Source organism: Microtus oregoni, unplaced genomic scaffold (assembly GCF_018167655.1).
Source record: "Microtus oregoni isolate MIOR12 unplaced genomic scaffold, Mior012 000019F_ref0000042, whole genome shotgun sequence".
Taxonomy (NCBI): Eukaryota; Metazoa; Chordata; class Mammalia; order Rodentia; family Cricetidae; genus Microtus; species Microtus oregoni.
The window spans coordinates 31,674,004-31,691,692 of record NW_024543078.1 but is presented as its reverse complement, the minus strand read 5'-3'; the positions used below and the strand labels follow the sequence as shown (position 1 = coordinate 31,691,692).

General features: G+C 44.4%; 1 protein-coding gene across 2 annotated transcripts in view; it reads left to right on the top strand.

Moving 5' to 3' along the window:
* Positions 1-17,689, top strand: part of Abca13 (ATP binding cassette subfamily A member 13) — a 398,914-nt gene that overhangs the window by 55,345 nt on the left and 325,880 nt on the right. Inside the window, exons 9-16 of one of the 2 annotated variants that reach the window (XM_041669711.1) lie at positions 1,198-1,362; positions 3,533-3,732; positions 8,458-8,585; positions 9,386-9,486; positions 9,730-9,903; positions 11,408-11,616; positions 12,266-12,405; positions 17,454-17,456. In XM_041669711.1, coding sequence (XP_041525645.1) covers positions 1,198-1,362; positions 3,533-3,732; positions 8,458-8,585; positions 9,386-9,486; positions 9,730-9,903; positions 11,408-11,616; positions 12,266-12,405; positions 17,454-17,456 — 1,120 coding nt within the window. The remainder of the gene's footprint in view (positions 1-1,197; positions 1,363-3,532; positions 3,733-8,457; positions 8,586-9,385; positions 9,487-9,729; positions 9,904-11,407; positions 11,617-12,265; positions 12,406-17,453; positions 17,457-17,689) is intronic. The other variant, XM_041669712.1, reaches the window with a different exon arrangement.

The following is a 17,689-nucleotide window of genomic DNA, read 5'->3' as shown; positions in this document are numbered from 1 at the left end:
CCCAGGAACTCCTTTCCCATCACTCTGGAGGCTGAAAGTCTTAGGGCAGGGTACCAGGAGACTGGCTATCTGGTTAAAGTCCACTCCTAGGTGTAAGACAGTGTCTTCTCGCTATGTCTTCACATGGTCCAAGGGATGAATGACAAGCTCGCCAAGCTCCTCTTTCACACGAGAAGCATTAGTCCAATGACTTGACAACTCTTTCCTCATGAGCTCATCGGCCCCTTTGCTGATTGCCTCTTCGTTACTGTAGCAACTACCTGAGATTTTGATCACTTTAGTAGAAGGAAGGTTTATTTGGCTCAGTTTCAAGCATGTCATGTGTCTCTTGGCCCCAGCGTTCTTGGGGTTTTCAGTGAGGTGACAGACATGGCAGGTAGCACAATGGAAGGAGCTATTTACTCTCTGGTGACTCAGAAGCAAAGACGGGGCCCCATTACCTTGTAGAAGAGAACACCCCAGATGATCTGATGTTTTCCTCCTATGCCTCATGGTAACCTCCTAATAATACCCGATGGGCCTTTAGAGAATACCAGTTGCAATCTGGAGAGCTTTTGAGAGACTCTTGTTCCTCACATTGTCACTCTGTGGGTGATGGCTTCCAGGTAGGCATTTTAAGGTGTTGAAAACATTCCTACCACAGCAACCATCCACAGACCTTTTGACGTCACTCTAGTTATAGGAAGAACGCAGAGGACGTGGATGTAGCTCCTTTTGTGACACACATTTGTAGAGTCATTTTAGAGACCTTAGTACACAAAAGAGAATTGGTTCAGAATGGTAAGCAGTGTCTAACCAGGATTCAATTGTAATCTTTCTTGTTTTGCCTGCTGTTGATAACTAAAAAGATAGTGTTCTTGGCAAAGCACCGTGGTTAGTTCAGAGTATCAGCTGAACTGGCTTGGCTCGTGATGGCTTTGGGTGGGAGAATGAGGGTGAGCAGTGTTTGCCTTAACCACGTGTCTTCCTCCTGGAGACACAGTAGCTCCTGCTGTTTCTAAATAAACAGGATCCATTTCTGTGCTTAATATCGAGGCCTTTCCTCAGGAGAGGAAACACGGGCATCACGGGTGACATAGTACTGTCAGGTGAATACATGAGCTTTGAGTCCAGCAAGACCTAGGGTCTTATTTGAAAAGGAAAACATTCCAGGGAAAACTGCTTTACTTCTAAGTGCTTTTTTCATGTTCTTTCCAGATTCCTACACACAGCTTCCTGGAGAGGATGATATGTTCCATCTTGTCCAACACTTCTGAGGATGAAGCTGAGAGCAAGGGCTACCAGGCAGACTGCCATCCCAAGTGGTCAGCGGTCAAGAACTATACCATCCATGCAGTCAGTTGGCTGAAGCTCTACGGACAGGTGCTATTGTGTGTCTGGATGCTCTGAGTGCAGCAGATTCTCACCCCCCCCCCATTGTCATTCACTATGTGATTCTGTGACTTTTCCTGGGAAAGATCTTAGGACCTCTGTATCTGGTCATTGTGACCCTCTCTCAGAAGCATCTAATGGCCTCAACTTGTCAAACTCTCAGCCACAAAAAAGCATGTGACTTAGGTACACAAACACAGCTGGTAGCTAAGAGGTTCCTAGATCTGTGCTGTGTTTCTGGCAAGTGAGATCCCTGTGCCACTTTGAATGCCATGCCAGCCTTAGTTTTGCCCCATGCTGACTCTGTTTGTTCCTTGACACACTGTGCAAAACTAATGATCGTGATTAAAAGGCCTATCAGCTGTCTCCAGAGATAAGGGAAAAGTGTGCAATGGGGGTTGTTTCTGAGATGCTGGTGTATAGCAGAGTATGCTGGTAAGTAGAAAGATAGCCTCCAAAGCTCACAATGGCCCTGCCGGCTCTCAGCTCTGTTCCTTGAGATACGTGGACACTGGCAGGCCACACTCCCCACAGTACCGCCCACTCCTTGTCAAGTATTATATCCACTTGCATCCCAAAATCTTCTTCCTCTTTAAACATGCATAACTGATAAAGGGGAAAATCTCAAGTAGTGGACAAAAACAAAAAAGAAAGAAAAAAATCTCCAGAGAAATTCATGCGTGACTATATCAGGCTTTCTCTTGGGCCACCAACCAGCTCCCACATCAGGACATGGAGACTTTTTTATTTTGAATGCTCAGCTCAGCTTAGGCTCTCTTCTGGCTAGCTTAATTTTTAATTTTTTTTTTTTTTTTTTTTTTTTTTTTTTTTTTTTTTTTTTTTTTTTTTTTTGCTTTTCGAGACAGGGTTTCTCTGTGGCTTTGGAGCCTGTCCTGGAACTGGCTCTGTAGACCAGGCTGGTCTCGAACTCACAGAGATCCGCCTGCCTCTGCCTCCCGAGTGCTGGGATTAAAGGCGTGCGCCATCATCGCCCGGCTAGCTAGCTTAATTTTTAACTTAAATTAACCCGTTTTTCTTTATCTACCTTTTGCTTCAGGGATTTTTATTTATTCTTTCCTTTTGTATATTTTACTTTCATTGCTTCTTGTGACTGCTGGTTGGCCACCGCCTGACTTCTTGCCCCTGGTAGGGTGGGGTCTCCCTTTCTCTCATTCGCTTTTCCTTCTTCTTTTCTCCTCTTCCTTTTTGAGCCTAGATTTCTCTGCCTGTTTATTTTCTCTACCTGCCAACCCCACTTATCTCTCTTCTGCCTATTGACTATTCAGCTTTTTTTTAGACCAATCAGGTGCCATAGGCAGGCAACGTGAAACAACAACTCATCTTTTCATAGTTAAACAAATGTAGCATAAACAAATGTGACACATCCTTACATATTAAAATGCACCACACCGTTATATAGTTAAAATAATATTCTATAGCATAAGCAAATGTACCACATCTTTCCATAGTTAACATAATATTTTGCAACATATGACTGTTCACTTGTTAAGAGTGTAACCAATCCATCACCCAAGTGACCAAGAGAGAGTGCTGAAGGGTCCAGTATTAAAGTGTTAATGGGGTGGCTAGTCAAGCCTTCATCAGTCTGCCTGCTTTTGAATATGCTCACTGTCTGATCTGGGCATGAGACACTTGGGCAACACGGCTAACTGCCTGTAGTGTCGTCCCCAGACCTGTCACAAAGTGGTACTCAGAGATTGCTCACTAATGACAGGACGTGTGTGTGTGTGTGTGTGTGTGTGTGTGTGTGTGTGTGTGTGTGTGTTTCAAGACAGGGTTTCTCTGTAGCTTTGGATTCTATCCTGGAACAAGCTTAGAATTTCATTCAAACTATACTTAGTATGCTAGTTCGGTTTTTGAGTTAGATCTTTTTAAATGAAATGGGTAGTTTTACCTTTTTTTCTTTGCTTATTTCTCTTGATGGAATGAGAAAAAGAATAGGGGAGTCATAAATAGGCTGTGTGTCCTTTGTTGACACTTACACTTTTTAGTCTTTGCGTAGACATAAAATACAATTGTAGTAGATATTTTAATTGATTGGAAATTAGACAAAACTTGTCCTTGGAATGGCCTGTTGCCATTTCTTAAGTGCAGTGTTTCTAGTATGTCTGATGATCTCCCTTTGTCTCTACATTTGCAGCTGTTTGACCAGTGGCAGCAGGGTAGCCTGCTGCAGAACCTGCTTACAGGTGCCAGCCACGGTCTGGCAGCCCTTCGGGACCAGTTTGACGAGGGCAGTGAAGCACGGAAGGTGCTGGAAGTGTCGCACACTGCCCTGCTCATCCTGAGTGACAGCTGGGCAGCGGACGGCCCCAGAGGCAGCCATCTGCGTCCACAGATGTAAGGCATATGCGTGTCTTTTGTCGCTGAGTAGGCTTCATCACGCTGACATTGTAGGGCTCTGCAAGGATGCTGTCTGAAACAGATCCTGGAAAACTACAGCTAGACGTGGGTTCCAAGTTAGTACAAGGGAAACCCGAGGCTATTCTTGTGATATCGCCAGAGTAGACCTATGCTGTCGTCCGGACAAGGATGTGAATATTTCAAGCTGTCTAAAAAGCTGTCTCATGGTGGCACACACCACTTGTCCCAGCACTCAGGGGCATGAGGTCTCTTGAGCTCAGTGGTTCATTCCAGCCTTAGTGTCAATAACCCTTTCCCATAAAAGAACCAACTGAACAAAACCAAAATCAAACTAACAAAGTAATCTTCGAGGCATGTGATCACATTGCAGAAGGTGTTAGCTTTCCCGATTCCAGGTTCCTGTCTTTGCCTAAAATGGACACATGCACGTTAGAGGGACTTTTTCATGAGGTGTGTCCTGTATTCATTTTTAAGGACTGTATGGAGCTGAAATGTTCACACAGGCTCAGTCATACCTTGGTAGTGGGAAAAGGTAGAACTTGGATTTTTCATTTCTAACCTAACTAAGATTTATTCACTCAAATGGTCGCTTCTCTAATGAGACTGAATATTTTGTCTTAGAGTGCTTTATTTAGGTGCTGTGGGTCTACAGGATAAAACCTAATCAGGACAAAGAAGATGATTTTGCTGTTGTCGTTGTTGTTGTTGGGGTGGCTAATGTGTACACAAGACGGAAACATGGGAAAGCACAAGCTCAAGCCTTCTGGAATGTGCAGCAAGGTTTTATATGGTGGCAGTGTCTTCAGAGTTTTACACAGAAGGGGGCTGAGAAGTGTATTTGCTAAGGAGGAATCCTGATTCATGCTGGGCAAAAATGGTCTGTTTCTAGGTAATCTTGAAGAAGGGCTTAGTGTATAAAAGGTCAGCAGACTTTAACATTATTTTAAAGATCAGCTTTGCGTACATGTGTGTGGGGCCAGGCCATAGCTGCAACCCTTGCTCACTCAACAACATATGTATTCATGTATTTCCGCTCCAGAGCCAATGTCCTCCACTTTGTGTGTGTGTTTATGTATATATGTGTTGATGTATGTGTTGGTTGTGAGCATAGGTATGTGATATATGCGTTTGTGTGTTGTACATGCATGGTACGTGCGTGTGTGTCTTTGTGTATGTGTATTTATCTCGTTGTATGTGGTGTGTGCATATATATATATATATATATAGTGTGTGTGTGAGTGTATGTGTGTGTGTGTATGTGTAGAAGTTTCTGCTAATATGGGTTCTTTTAGCCTCTGGAATTAATGGTCTCCTCAGAAGAAGACTGATTTCTTATGGTCTCTAAAAAGTTTGTTTAAACCACAAGATTTTGTTCAAAGACAGAGGCCCTGGCTCTGTGGGATGCAAAAGAGTAGCTCTAAATGACTTACTCTTTCTCACATTTTCTAGAGTCCACTTAGGATGTAGGTTTTTCTTTTGAGGGTCTTGTCTCCTAGCTGAGGAGACGCCCTGGGCCATGGGGTATTGGATTGTGGGTTGCAGTGCCACTAGAAAACAATGGATGTTGCAAAAAGCAGGGGTGCCTTGAAATGGAGACGGTCAACCCTCAGGCTCAGAACACTGTTGTGCTCCTAAAAACTCTCTGGTTGGTTTGCTTGGGAAATCTAAGGGACCAGCAGTTACATAATGAACATTAATAAACACAGCACAGTAAGTCACCTTGGTTATCTTACAGATCCTAAAGGCCTCCTGTCGCTCCAGCCCAGGGTCTTGGCCATTCTCTGGCACACAAGAGTGAAATCCAAGGAAGATCCACTTGGTCCTTAGTTCTTTCAGATTGGGGAAGCTCAAGGTTTCAGTCCATGTTGTCCACCAAGCCACAGCTAACCTTTCTGTGTAGTCAGGTTTGGGCCCCGACACTGCCTTTGCTGTCTACTGCTGGGCACACAAGGCAAAGCCCGAGGAACCTTCTTTTCCATTCGGACACCACCAGTGCTACACCTAATACAAAGCTGCTCCCCCCCCCCCCCCCAATGGCTGTCTTGGCAGCAAGCCGATCCATCACTTGTGCAGTTCTGGCCCTTCTGTCGGCTTCTCTGGGGCCTCAGCCATCCTACCTGGTAATGGCCACCAGGTAATCTCTAAGGATCTGTCTAATTACCAAAGCATTGGTCTTCTGGAGATGTCGCACTGCCCAGTGACCTCACAAAAAGGGCGAGTCTGCCACCATTTGCTCAGCTGCTCTGATTGACAGCGACGCCTCTTATAAAGACAGTGACCACGCTCAGTGGATGATAGTCCCATTAACATCTGCTTCCATCTCTGCTTCCGTCTTCTTCTAAATCCTCCTCCATCTTTCTCCTCTTTATAGACTCCCTGATTTCTTTTGACGTGGACGTCAGGTGTCCCTCATATAACCGTCAAACTTTGCAATCCACTTTAATAATTCTATTGTTTCTGGAGTTTTCTCTTCTTCACCTGCTCTTTGTCTGTCTTCCTTTTCCTCATCCTCCTTTTCCTCTTCCCCTCCTCTTTCTCTTCTCCCATCTCTCCCTCTCCTTCTTTCCCCTCCCCTCATCCTCCTCCCCTTCCTTTTCCTCCTCCTCCCCTCCTCCCTCTCCTCACGGAGTCCCATCTCAGGAAGGCTATGTGTGGCCGGAACTCTGACCACTTTCTCTCTGATGTTCTTTTTTTTACCTGTAATGATTCTGACTGACCACTCTTCTGTTTGGTCCCCATAGCACTCTTAGCGTTTCCTCCACTGTCGGGACTTTTGCCACTGTGTCTGCTGTACCTCTTTGTCTCTGTTTAAGCTCTGTCTGTTTCTTGGTGTATTTCCCTTGTTGAATCAAGCAGCCACTTATTGCCAGGCTTCTGTAAGATTCTCATTCGTCCTTGGCAGGAAACTTTCTTATCTCGTGTTGGTCCAGGAAGTCACAGGTTTTTAATCCATTGTCTCCATAGCCAGTCTTTCACATCTTCTTCTGAAGTCACTGAGAAAGCATGAGACTTTGTTCCTGCCAGTTGGGTGACTGGGCTCTGGGAGCTCTTTATCTGAGCCCTTATGAGTAACAAAGATTCTGGGTAGCATAAACTCATAGGGTATCCCTGTGCACTCCAGCAAGTCTGACTTGTCAAACACACACAGAGCTCTTTGCTTACAGATGTGGTCCTAGAATTCCCTTGTTTGGCAGAACTTGAAGCAGCCAGATTCAGATTCCATATCATATGGTGGGTGGTCTCTTCTGCTTGGAGAGTAGAATAAGACACAGTTGTCTCCCCTTTCTCATTCTTACCATGAGCCTTGTTTCTCAGTACCTAGAGTGTCTTAGAAAGTGAGCAATCTGATCTTGCTTCATCCCGTGGAAGGCTCCGTTTAAGAAGCTGCCCTTCAGGCTGGATAGAGAGAGGTGGTACACCCAGAATGATGGACTGGGGATACTTCCTCCTTCCTGCTGAGTTCTTATTGGAGAAACACTACCAGGACCCCCCATTGCTCTGTAGTTTCTGCAGCAATGCGATCCAACAGTCCCTGTAGAACTGAAGCCATTATTCGTCACACTGGTACTCTCCCAGCACTGGTGAGATGCTCTGAGGAGGCCAGGTGGAGCAGGTCTGAGAAAGCTCAGATGCAGACAGGCAGTGCAGCTCTATCCAGGTTTCACCCCCGAGAGTGTTTTGCTTGGGCTCCGAGTAGCCAGCTTGCTTATCTTTTGTCTCTCATCTGGCCATCATTTCCTGGTTGAAGATGCAGTATGCTCCCGTGAAGATGCAGAAATCCCAGCATTGGCTGCTCTGGGCAGTCCTGCTCCTCACTGTGACCTACCGATGGCTCACCCCTCTCCCCCATTGGTTTCCATTTCAGCTTCTTCTCAGTCCCATTTCGCAGATCGTTTCCTTTCTACGTTCTCAGCTGCCTTGTTTCCTGCATCCCTTTGAACCACATATCATCTCCTTTACGGACTTTTTGACAGAGCATTCGTTGGGCCTCTGCCTCTTCCTATAGCACCAGCTCCCTGAGCAGGAAGGCAGAGGCAGATGGGTATTGCTGGAGGTTCAGCCTTCAGTGGGTTTCCTGCCAGGTTTTCAAGGTGAACATCTGAAAAAGAATATTCCTTACACCAGGCCCCAGGTTGGATGCTCTTTCTGCCTAGTTAGCCTCACCCCCACAGCACTGTAGGTGTCAATCAGTCTTACAGGTTTATTTTCTTCCTTTGATCTCAGAGACTCTTAACTTGGCCTATGTAGGATTCCTTTGACGGGTCTTTTATTCCTTGGATGGGTCAATATTTTGAAAGTCGGATTAATTTTCCATGCCTCATAACTGTAAGCTTTAAGGCATTAACAAGTAAGTCTCCCTGAACTGGCCTTGAACTGACAATCCTTCTGCACTCCCCTGCCAGGTTCTGGGCTGATAGGTATCAACTGTCATTCTCAGCAATGCAAATATGAAAATATTTGTAAACATTAGCTAATGCTTCATCCCAATTTCCACCCACTTCACACATTGCTGGAGGCAAAGAGAATGTCTAATCTGGGCCCGCTTCCCAGTGGAGAAGTCAATAACCGACGTGCAGTGTGTCAAGAGGCCTGTTAGGTGCTGCCGAGCCTTCCAGTCTTTGAGGACGCTTCCCTATGCAGTGGGGCCCCTTCCTTTGCTTCATCTTCTGAGTTGGTACATTTACTTATTTTTGCCCCCAGATTCGAGCACCTGGGCAAGTTGCAGCGTACGGTGTCAGACCTGTCCCCATGTCCGTCTCTAAAGAGATTGCCCCTGCTGGATCCTGTTCTCAGGAACGTGGTGGCCCAGGACTTGCGTTTTGTTCAAGGTGAACTAGTTTTGCTTTTATTTGTCTCCCACTATCCATGAGCAAGTGAAACACCTACTGGGGAGTGGGCAGACTTGCGCCTTCCTGATGCATTTGTAAAGTTTCGACCTGAGTTTTGTTGGTGTGCCAATATACACTTATTTATTACCTCAGTAACCCCACGGGTGGCTCACATACAACATGCCAAGCTGCTGTCACAATGAAGGCCACACAAGGCTGTTTAGCAGAGCCTGCCATGTGGGCTAGGACAAGCCATTGCGTGGGATGGTTTAACTTCCTCACTGAAACCAATCCCATGGTTCTCAGGCTGGAAATGCACCCGGGACACTTGGGCCATTGCTTAAGGGCATTGGTACCTCTGCATGGCTGCCTTCTCTACTGTTCAGAGCCTGCATGGGATCAGGATCTTTCTGAGAGTGCAGAAATGTCCTTTTGTGAATTTCCATTGACTGGCAGGTGTTACTTCTGCCCTAGGTCAAAGAGGATAGCTTTATCCTTTTACCTTCAGGGACCAAATGATTTCCACCTTTTTAGGGAGAAGAGAGAAAAAAGTGAGAAGGGGCATTGCTTTAGAAGCAAGTGTCCTCATGACTAAACCCCCATAGTATTGAGTTTTCAGAAAAGATAAAAACAGTCCATGATGTTCCTTTCTAGTAAGATTATGAAGCATTTGATAAGCAGTCACGTTTACCAAAATTCACATTTTTGGGATTCACTTTACTGTCTCATGACTATGGATAAAAGCCAAGATTTAAAAAGCCCAAGCCAAGTAAACAGCGAGGCGTGTTTCTGTCTTGCAGGAGTCCTCAGTTACCTGGAGACATCAGCGAGGGATTTTATACCTGGTGGTCCTGACAGCTGGAGACTAGAAAAGGATATGTTCTTCTGGGGGTTGAAGCAGGTAAAGAGTATACACAAACCATTTTCACTAAACAATGAAACACTCAAGCAGTATTCATCTTTGACTGTTGTGAGTTTTGCTGGCAAAATAAGGAGAATAGACGGGGATTTTTTTTTCTTTTTTGAAGAACTCTGGGCTTCCATTTAACATGGTTGCTGCTTCTATCTGTAGTTCTTGATTCAATGGGGAGCATCACAGAGCGCTTCTAAACGTTCTCTCTCTCCATCCTCATTAATTTTTCAGCTGTTGACAAAGGATGCTTCTGCCACTTGCCTTAATGGACACTTGTCCCAGGAGGCGGCCCTCCCCACTGGAAACTCCAGCATCTGGAGGAGTCTCTGGGGAGTGCTGTGCCGCAGCCCCTCCTTCAATGAGACCAGTGTTTTAAGTCAGCTGCTTCTTGCAGTGAAGGATGCTGTAAGTATCCACCGTTAGATATCTCTAGCAGAGCACCAGCTGGGCTCCTGGTACAGGGTACCTTGCCCACCATGCTATTGTTGATCCTGGAATCTGAACGATCTAAGTAATGGCCTCACTGAAAGCATACGGCTGCCCAAGTGGTGGCTGCCCATCAGCTCTATCCCTCCGCACTACTTGGGTGTGGTGGTGCATGCACCACCTAGGTTCGTGCCACAACCTACCTGGCAATCTTTGAGAATACTGTAAACTTTCAAACTGGTCCCCTGCTCACTCTGTTTCTAGTTGCATCTGGTAAGGAAAGAGCAGCGCGAACTTCAGCCATCTGTGATTGCACGGCAGCTTGTAGCCATGACTTTTAGTGATGAGAAGTTTTGAAAGCCGCCTGTCTAGGATCCGGGCAGCCACGGTGAACATTCACACAGACAATGGAATGCTTAGAAAATTGATTATGTCAACTTCAGTACTTATTTTCTTATTGAGAACCAAAATGTATATTCTTAGGTTTATCATGTTGCTCCTCTCACAAATCTCAGCCTCTTAAAAAAATTCTTCCTTCTATGCATTAGAATAGGAAAGTAGTGAAATAACAGAACCAGAAAGATAGAAATGTCAGAGTGTGTGCATAGTCAAGCCCTTCATCGTCTCTTCGGCGTCTGTAACACATGCCAAGGTCTGTACAAAACAAGCCCTAAGCTCTGACCCAGCTTATGCAGCACAGATAGCGTAAGTGCAAAGCAGTCTGTGTCTGGGAGCTCCCCCTAAGAAGTTTATGAGTTTTAAATGTGGAGTAAAGCTTGGAAGCTAAGAAAAGTCAGAGAGGATGCTAGTTAGACAGAAAGGTCTATCTGAAGTTGTGCAGGCTCCGGAAAAGCCTGTGTGCTGGGGCTGACTCAGAGGGATCGGCAGCTGCCAGCATCCTTCTTCAGCTGTATGTACGAGAAAGCCTGTTGGCTGGAAGTTGGGTGATCTGTCCTAACAAACCATTCCAAAGCTCAGTGACTGAACCCAAAACACACTCTGTGATCTCTCACAACTCTGGGGCCTGAAGGGGGTTCAGCCAGATGGAGTTCTCATAATCTTGCAGATGTTCAGCTCTGATCATGTGGTCCATAAGGGCTGGAGTTGGGACGCTTGGGTAGACACGCAAGTCGAGGGTTTTATCTCTATAATAACCCCATGTAGGCTTCCTTGATATTCAAGGATTTCAAAAATGGTCAAGAAGGGAGGTTTTCAAAGTTTGTGACAGCGACTCTGACTGACAGTAGCATAAGGTACCTAATAAAGTGGGAAACAAAGAATCTTACTTTGTCATTGGGTAAGGCTTTACTTGGGGCTGTACCTTTGAACATGAGTAAGAGTCCACGCTTAGGACTGTGCCTTGCGATCATCCTCCCACAGTTATATGGAATCCTTGACAGCTGAGCCTTGGAGGGCCCCATCTGAAGCACCCACATGAAATGGCTTAGCCTTTGACAGGTGTTGTCCTTGTCTTTTGTTTGAGGGTCGTCGTTTGCAAGACGTCATCGCAGGACACACAGACGGACCCATTTCAGAACCAGACAGGCATTTAGAAGACTGGAAGGCTCTTGGGGCACAGCTGTCAGAAGTGAACTTGACCTGTTCTCAGGTCTTCAAGCCACCAGGAGCTGCTGCTTCACCTGAGAATGGCATCTCTCCTGGGGGCTGTGAGTACCAGCTCATCTCCACAGTGTAAGTATGTGTTGGATGGGAACCATTTCAGGGTGGGATTTCAGGTGCTATGCCCTGATGGCTCACCATCATACATACATTCTAGTTCTAAAGAAGAGAATACAAAGATGCATTAAAGGGAGTAACCTGTTGCTATTGTAAGAGAATTTCTAAAAACTATAGCACATCAAACTGTCTCCATGTTTAACCACAGACGACCTTTCATGACAAACCCAAAGTCTGTGTGTAACCAAGGCCGATGTTGGTCACACAGTTAGAATTCCCATATGGGAGACTGTCCAAATGAACTGTTCCTTCTGTTTCATGACCATTTACACCAAGAGCCACGTTCTGTGAGCTCACACTCAAGTATATCAAATAGGGATCTATTTTTGTCACTGCCTCAAAGTTTATATTGTTGTGTTTGTTTTCCCTGATTGACTCTTTTTTTGTGTTTTATGTGTTGTCATAAATGGTTTCCCATCAACTCCCAAGCCAGGGCAGAGGAATTAATAAGTGAGTAAATATTAAGTGAGCTTTTAAAGGAGTCTAATTTCTCTTTTCTGTGACTCTCGGATGTTTGCATGTATCCTCTATAGATGGGCTTGTAAGTCTACGTCCTGGTGAAACGGTTAGTGAGTGCTAGCTGTCTGTATTGTTTTGGCTCTAGGATATCTCACATACTTGAAGAAGGACAGATGTCCCTGCAGGAAGTGTTGTACTGGAAAGTCTTCTCAGGAATCATTGGGAAGACGTGTGAATTGGCTCGATACGTGAACATGCATGGAAGTTTCCAGAGCAGTCCGCTGGGTAAGTTGGGAGGTCTTAGTGACAGGGGTGTGCAGTGTTTGCCCCACTTAGTGAGATAGAGTTGCATTATGAAGTGTCGTTATGCATCCTTGAGGGAAGGCTAAAGTTGAAGAGCCTCCAAACCCTGCTAACTCTAATGATTACTGTGTTCAAAGTTTCATCACGGTTGTGATCACTCCCCCCCCCCCCCCGCCCTTTCCGTTTTTGTCTGGCTAGGCTCTCCCAGTACTTTTCATAGAGATATTTTTCACCCTCAAAATTGTTTTTGTTTAGATGAAAACATTATTTTTTTAATTTTAGTACTTCACTGAGAATTTTGCATGCTTTGATCATATTAATCTCTCCACCAACTCTTCTCAGATCCACTCCCTCTCCTCCTCATTCAACTTTGTGTGGACTTTTGTAATTTTTAAAACCCATCAAGACCAATTTGTGCTGCATAAATAAAATACTCTTGAATGTGTGATCTTTCACGTGAGTATGCCTGGTTCACCAGGGACTAGGCTCTTAGAGAAAACTGTCTCTACCTCTCCCAGCAGTTAGCAATTGCCAGTAGCTCCAAGGCGAGGGGTGTGATTGCTTGCCCAGCTCTCCTCTCCATGCAGGGGTTTGGTCTGGCTTGGGCTTGCCCAGGTCTTGTGCCCGCTGTCACAACTGCTGTGACTTTATTACGTGCAGCTGCCATGCTGTGTCAGAAGACATTGTTTCCTTGTGGTCATCCACCACCTTTGGCTCTTATACTCTTTCTGCTCCTTCTATTGAAATAATCTCTAGCCTTGGCACAGGGGTGTGGTATATATGTTCCTTTTAGGACTGAGCATTTTGCAGTATCTTAGTCTCTGCACTTGGTCTATTTGTGGGTCTCTGTGTTAATCAGCAGCTACAGCCAATAACATTTTCTTAGGCGAGGATTGAGAGAGGACTTAATTGATCTATGAGTATAATATAAGTCATTATGAGTAAGTCTAATACTTTGCTCATTTATCAAAATACTAGCATAAGGTTCTTCTCTAGAGTCTATGACTTGTCTTGCTCTGGGTTCTTGGCCCAACAATGGTGCCGAGTATGAGTTTTGTTTTGTGGAACATAACTTAAATCATATCAGAAAATGAGATGATTGGTTACTCCCATTGATGCCCATGTCTCTATTGCATCACTGGCATGTCTTGCCAGGCCAGTCATTGTTGTAGCTCACAGGATTCACAGCTGGCAATGGGAATTTTGTATTTCTTCTCTAGTTTTCTTTCTTTCCTTCTCCAAATTGCTGCTTTTTTTTTTTACAGTCTGCCAGAGAGTCTTCCTCTCTAGCTCTCAGCTGTAAACCTAAACCCCCAAGACAGATAGATATTGCAGTTCTTTGGGGTTATACTCTGAAATCTCTGAACTTCAGGGTGCTAAATTGTTGGAAGCATCCTTCAGGACTGGATGATCAACTCACATGGTAGCCGTTCTCCTTTACCATCTTCCTTCTCAGCCCCCTATTCTTCCCTGTAGTCTTTATTTTTCTATTCCTGCTAGTAAACCCCTTAGATTAATATAAAATATCTTTCAAATGTGTTTTTCCGTTCTCATGGATTATTCCAAGATTTCTTTCTACGTTTCAGTATTCTGAAATTTCCTGGAGACTTCAGTAAACTTTGAAAATTGCATTGTCTGTGTACTCAGTAGGTCCTTTCCACTTGATAATTAATACTTTGGGGAATATTCTTGCACTATTTCTTTTGTAACTTAAACCCTATACTTTTTATTCTAGAACTTCTGTTAGCCATCAGATGTTCCTTCTCTATGATTCTCTAATTTATAATCTTTTAGGATGCCTTTCTTGGACACTTCCTTCATTTTATTTAAAACACTTTTGAGATTTTTTCATCTGTTTAACTTCTGAGGCCCTTCCTTTAGGTTTTCATTGAAGATAGCTTATTGCTCTTATTGCATCTAATTTCTCACCACAAAACAGACCTTTAAACAAATGAATATTTGAAAGATGATTTTTTGTTGTTGTTTTGGTTTGGTTTTTGAGGGAGAGTTTTGCTGTATAATAGCCTTGGCTGTCCCAGAACTCACTTTGTATACCAGGCTGACCTCAAATCCACAGAGAAATGCCTACCTCTGCATCCCAAGTGCTGGGATTAATTACTAGAACTGGATGGAGGTGGGGGTTCCTTGGACTTTACACAGGGCAGGGAACCCTGATTGCTCTTCAGGCTGAGGAGGGAGGGGGACTTGATTAGGGGAGGGGGAGGGAAATGGGAGGCGGTGGCGGGGAAGAGACAGAAATCTTTAATAAATAAATAAATTAAAAAAAAGTGTGCACCACCACACCTCGCCGGAATGATTTTTTAATATTTATTTTTGTTGAGTTCTTTTCTCTGTTTGGTACAATTCTTTTATATGGAAATTTTCTTTAGGATCAGATGCTATGGTTGCTCTCTCTGTGTAAGGACAAAGCACCTAGTGCTCCCTGGAAATGTTATGTGTGAGGGGTTCTTGTCATCTGATGGACTCTGTCCTGCTAGGTGATCATGCTATAAGCCGTTTCTCTCCACAGCTGAAACAGTTGACTGTCACATCTTGCTACAAATGTGCATCTTTTTTTCCCTTCTGGGATAAGTTGATTTCTCTACAGCCTTCAAAAGAGAGTTCTCCAGAAGAAGCCTGTTGACAGACAGCAGCCAGGTGGAAATGGGTGGACCTGATTGTCAGTGTTCTTGGAAACAAGGGAGGTGATGAGAACTTCAGTGTTGCGAATCAGCAGATTAAGTAATCCTCCATATTTCCAGTAGGGGTGTGCCATTCACACCATCAGATGTACTGATACTCCAAGTTTAGTTCCAGTCAATTCCGTTTCCCCAGGTCAGCAAATTTCTTCTCGTCTGCTGACATGGAGGAGGAGCCGTGTATCTGCAGTGATGGAGAGCCTATGTCTGAATTTTCGCCATTCAAAAAATGTATCTCAATATACCTGCCCATTTCAGTTCTACCTTTTCCATATGCAGTTAGACATTTGTGCTTTAATTCCCGGGTCTTGTTAAGAGTTACAGGGAGAACCTGTTGAGATGCCCCCCTTCAAGTACAGATGCTGACGCTTGTGTTTCTCTTCTGCCCAATTGATCCCGTTTGTCCACTTACATTCCCGCTGGTAGGTGTTAGTCGCTGCCATATGCTCTTCCGTCCTTTTCCATCCCTTTTATCTGCAGGCTCGATAGCCTTCTGCTTTCTCTCGTCATTTTACAGACCTTTGGGGGATGATCGGAAAAGAAGGCAGTTACAAGTCCTCCGGGGCCAATGTCTTAGCAGTTAAGGAACCGAGAATTGGAAGGGCCTACCAGCTCAGTTTCTTGCCATTGGCACGGTCAAAGGAGAATGGATGTATATTTGTCTCAGCCGTGCTTACCTGGCGTTTAGAAAGGAAAGTTACCTTTTAAACCAAGGGCATCACTTGGAAAAGCCTAAAAGGAGCGCAAGTTAGTGGGGCAAACAGAGGAAAGTAGAGAAAAGTTCCAGGAAAGGCTTGTGTTCACAGACAACTCATCGTGTGGATCAGGACCTGAAGGATGAATTCAACTGAGAGGCAGAAAGAGAGAGATATGTGTTCAGACATTTCTTAACAGTTCTTCAGTCATAATCAGACTAGCAAATCTTTCCACAGTGGACTTCAGATTAGGAAGCCTTTGGCAATTTCAGCTGTCAGGTGAAAAGTTGGTGAGCTAACAAGGGGATCGATAAATAATAAACATGTTGAGATAGTCAGTGTATTCAGTATATTTAGTAGACTATGCCATTTGACTTTCTTCCTTCCTTCCTTCCTTCCTTCTTTCCTTCCCTCCCTCCCTCCCTCCCTCCCTCCTTCCTTTCTTCCTTCCTTTTTCTCCTCGTTTTTGCTTATGTTATGTGTGCTGCGCACAGATAATTGCCTGCATCCTAGTTACTGTCTGGTCCCTGGAAGAGCAGCGGCAGCAGCAGCTGGCGTCTCATTACCAATGCAGATCGAAGCCCCACCTCAGACCTGCAGAACAGTCAAAATGCACATTTTAAGATGTCCAAGGGACACGTAAGCGTACAAACATTTGGAAATCACCAAACAGCAACAGGAGAAAACACACACCATAGCAAGACCCCCCTGCAGCTGTGCGTCCATCTTTAGATTGCGTATTACTTAGCTCTTCCTCCTGTCAGCGGGCAACAAAAACGAAACAAATGCAGATCGTAAGAACGTGGTATGAGGGAGACATGACATGGTTTAGTGAATAGAGTTGGCTGCTGTACATTTTACAGTGCAGTTTTCCCTCAGAGACCATTTGGGTCGGGGAGTGTGATTTGATAGTATGGGTTTTAGAAGCAGATAGACTTGAGGACAAATATTGCATCTGACAGATTTAATTGATCCAGCCAGCAGTATCAAGGATATTACTTTTACTCTTGATAAAATAAAAAAAAAAGGCTTACTTTACTCTTGTCTTATCACGTTGGCCTAAGATACTGGATATAAGGTACCCAGCAGGAATTGAAGGTGTACACAATAGAAACCGCTTCTTTCCCCGCCCCAGTGGAAAGAGCAACTGGATTGGACTTCTTCACGAAGAACAGCAGAGGAGTTGACTGTGAAGGATTTTATTTTCTTCTTTTGCTTAAAAATTTGTTTTACCCCTTGGTTTTCTGATAGCATCGACCCTCTTCTTATGCACTATCACACACCTCTGACTTAATTTGCTGGAGCATTTCCATCTTCCCCCATAGACACGTACTCATTACAGTGGGAACTTGATGAGGCATAATGAGTGTGAGTCTTATGCAATTTTACTTGCGAGATAGATGCTAAAGAGGTTAAATTGCTTGCTCAAAGTTAGAAATACTTTCGTTTGGCAAAACCCATAACAAAATAAAACGCATCTAAAATATACAAATTTGTATATACCCATGAAGTGTCCTCATCACATTCTAATCTTCTCTCACTTTTTCTTCTGACCCAGGAGTAATTTACAGGTGTGTTGTTTGTTTTCAAAATGTGGGACTTTCAGTTATACTTTTTGTTCCAATTAATTCTTTAGTCTGTGAACACGCTTTATACCACGAGACTTATTAACTTTGTGTGTGTGTGTGTGTGTGTGTGTGTGTGTGTGTGTGTATGCATGCATGCGGTTTGTTTTAGGGTTCAGAGAATTGAGTGTGTGGTAATTGCTCCATGTGTCCAGGAAGGGAATCAGCACTGTTTTGGCGGTGGGTGGAATGACTCCTGAGCCTCAGGTAGTTTCCATTGTTAGAATTAAGCAAATCCTCCATTGTT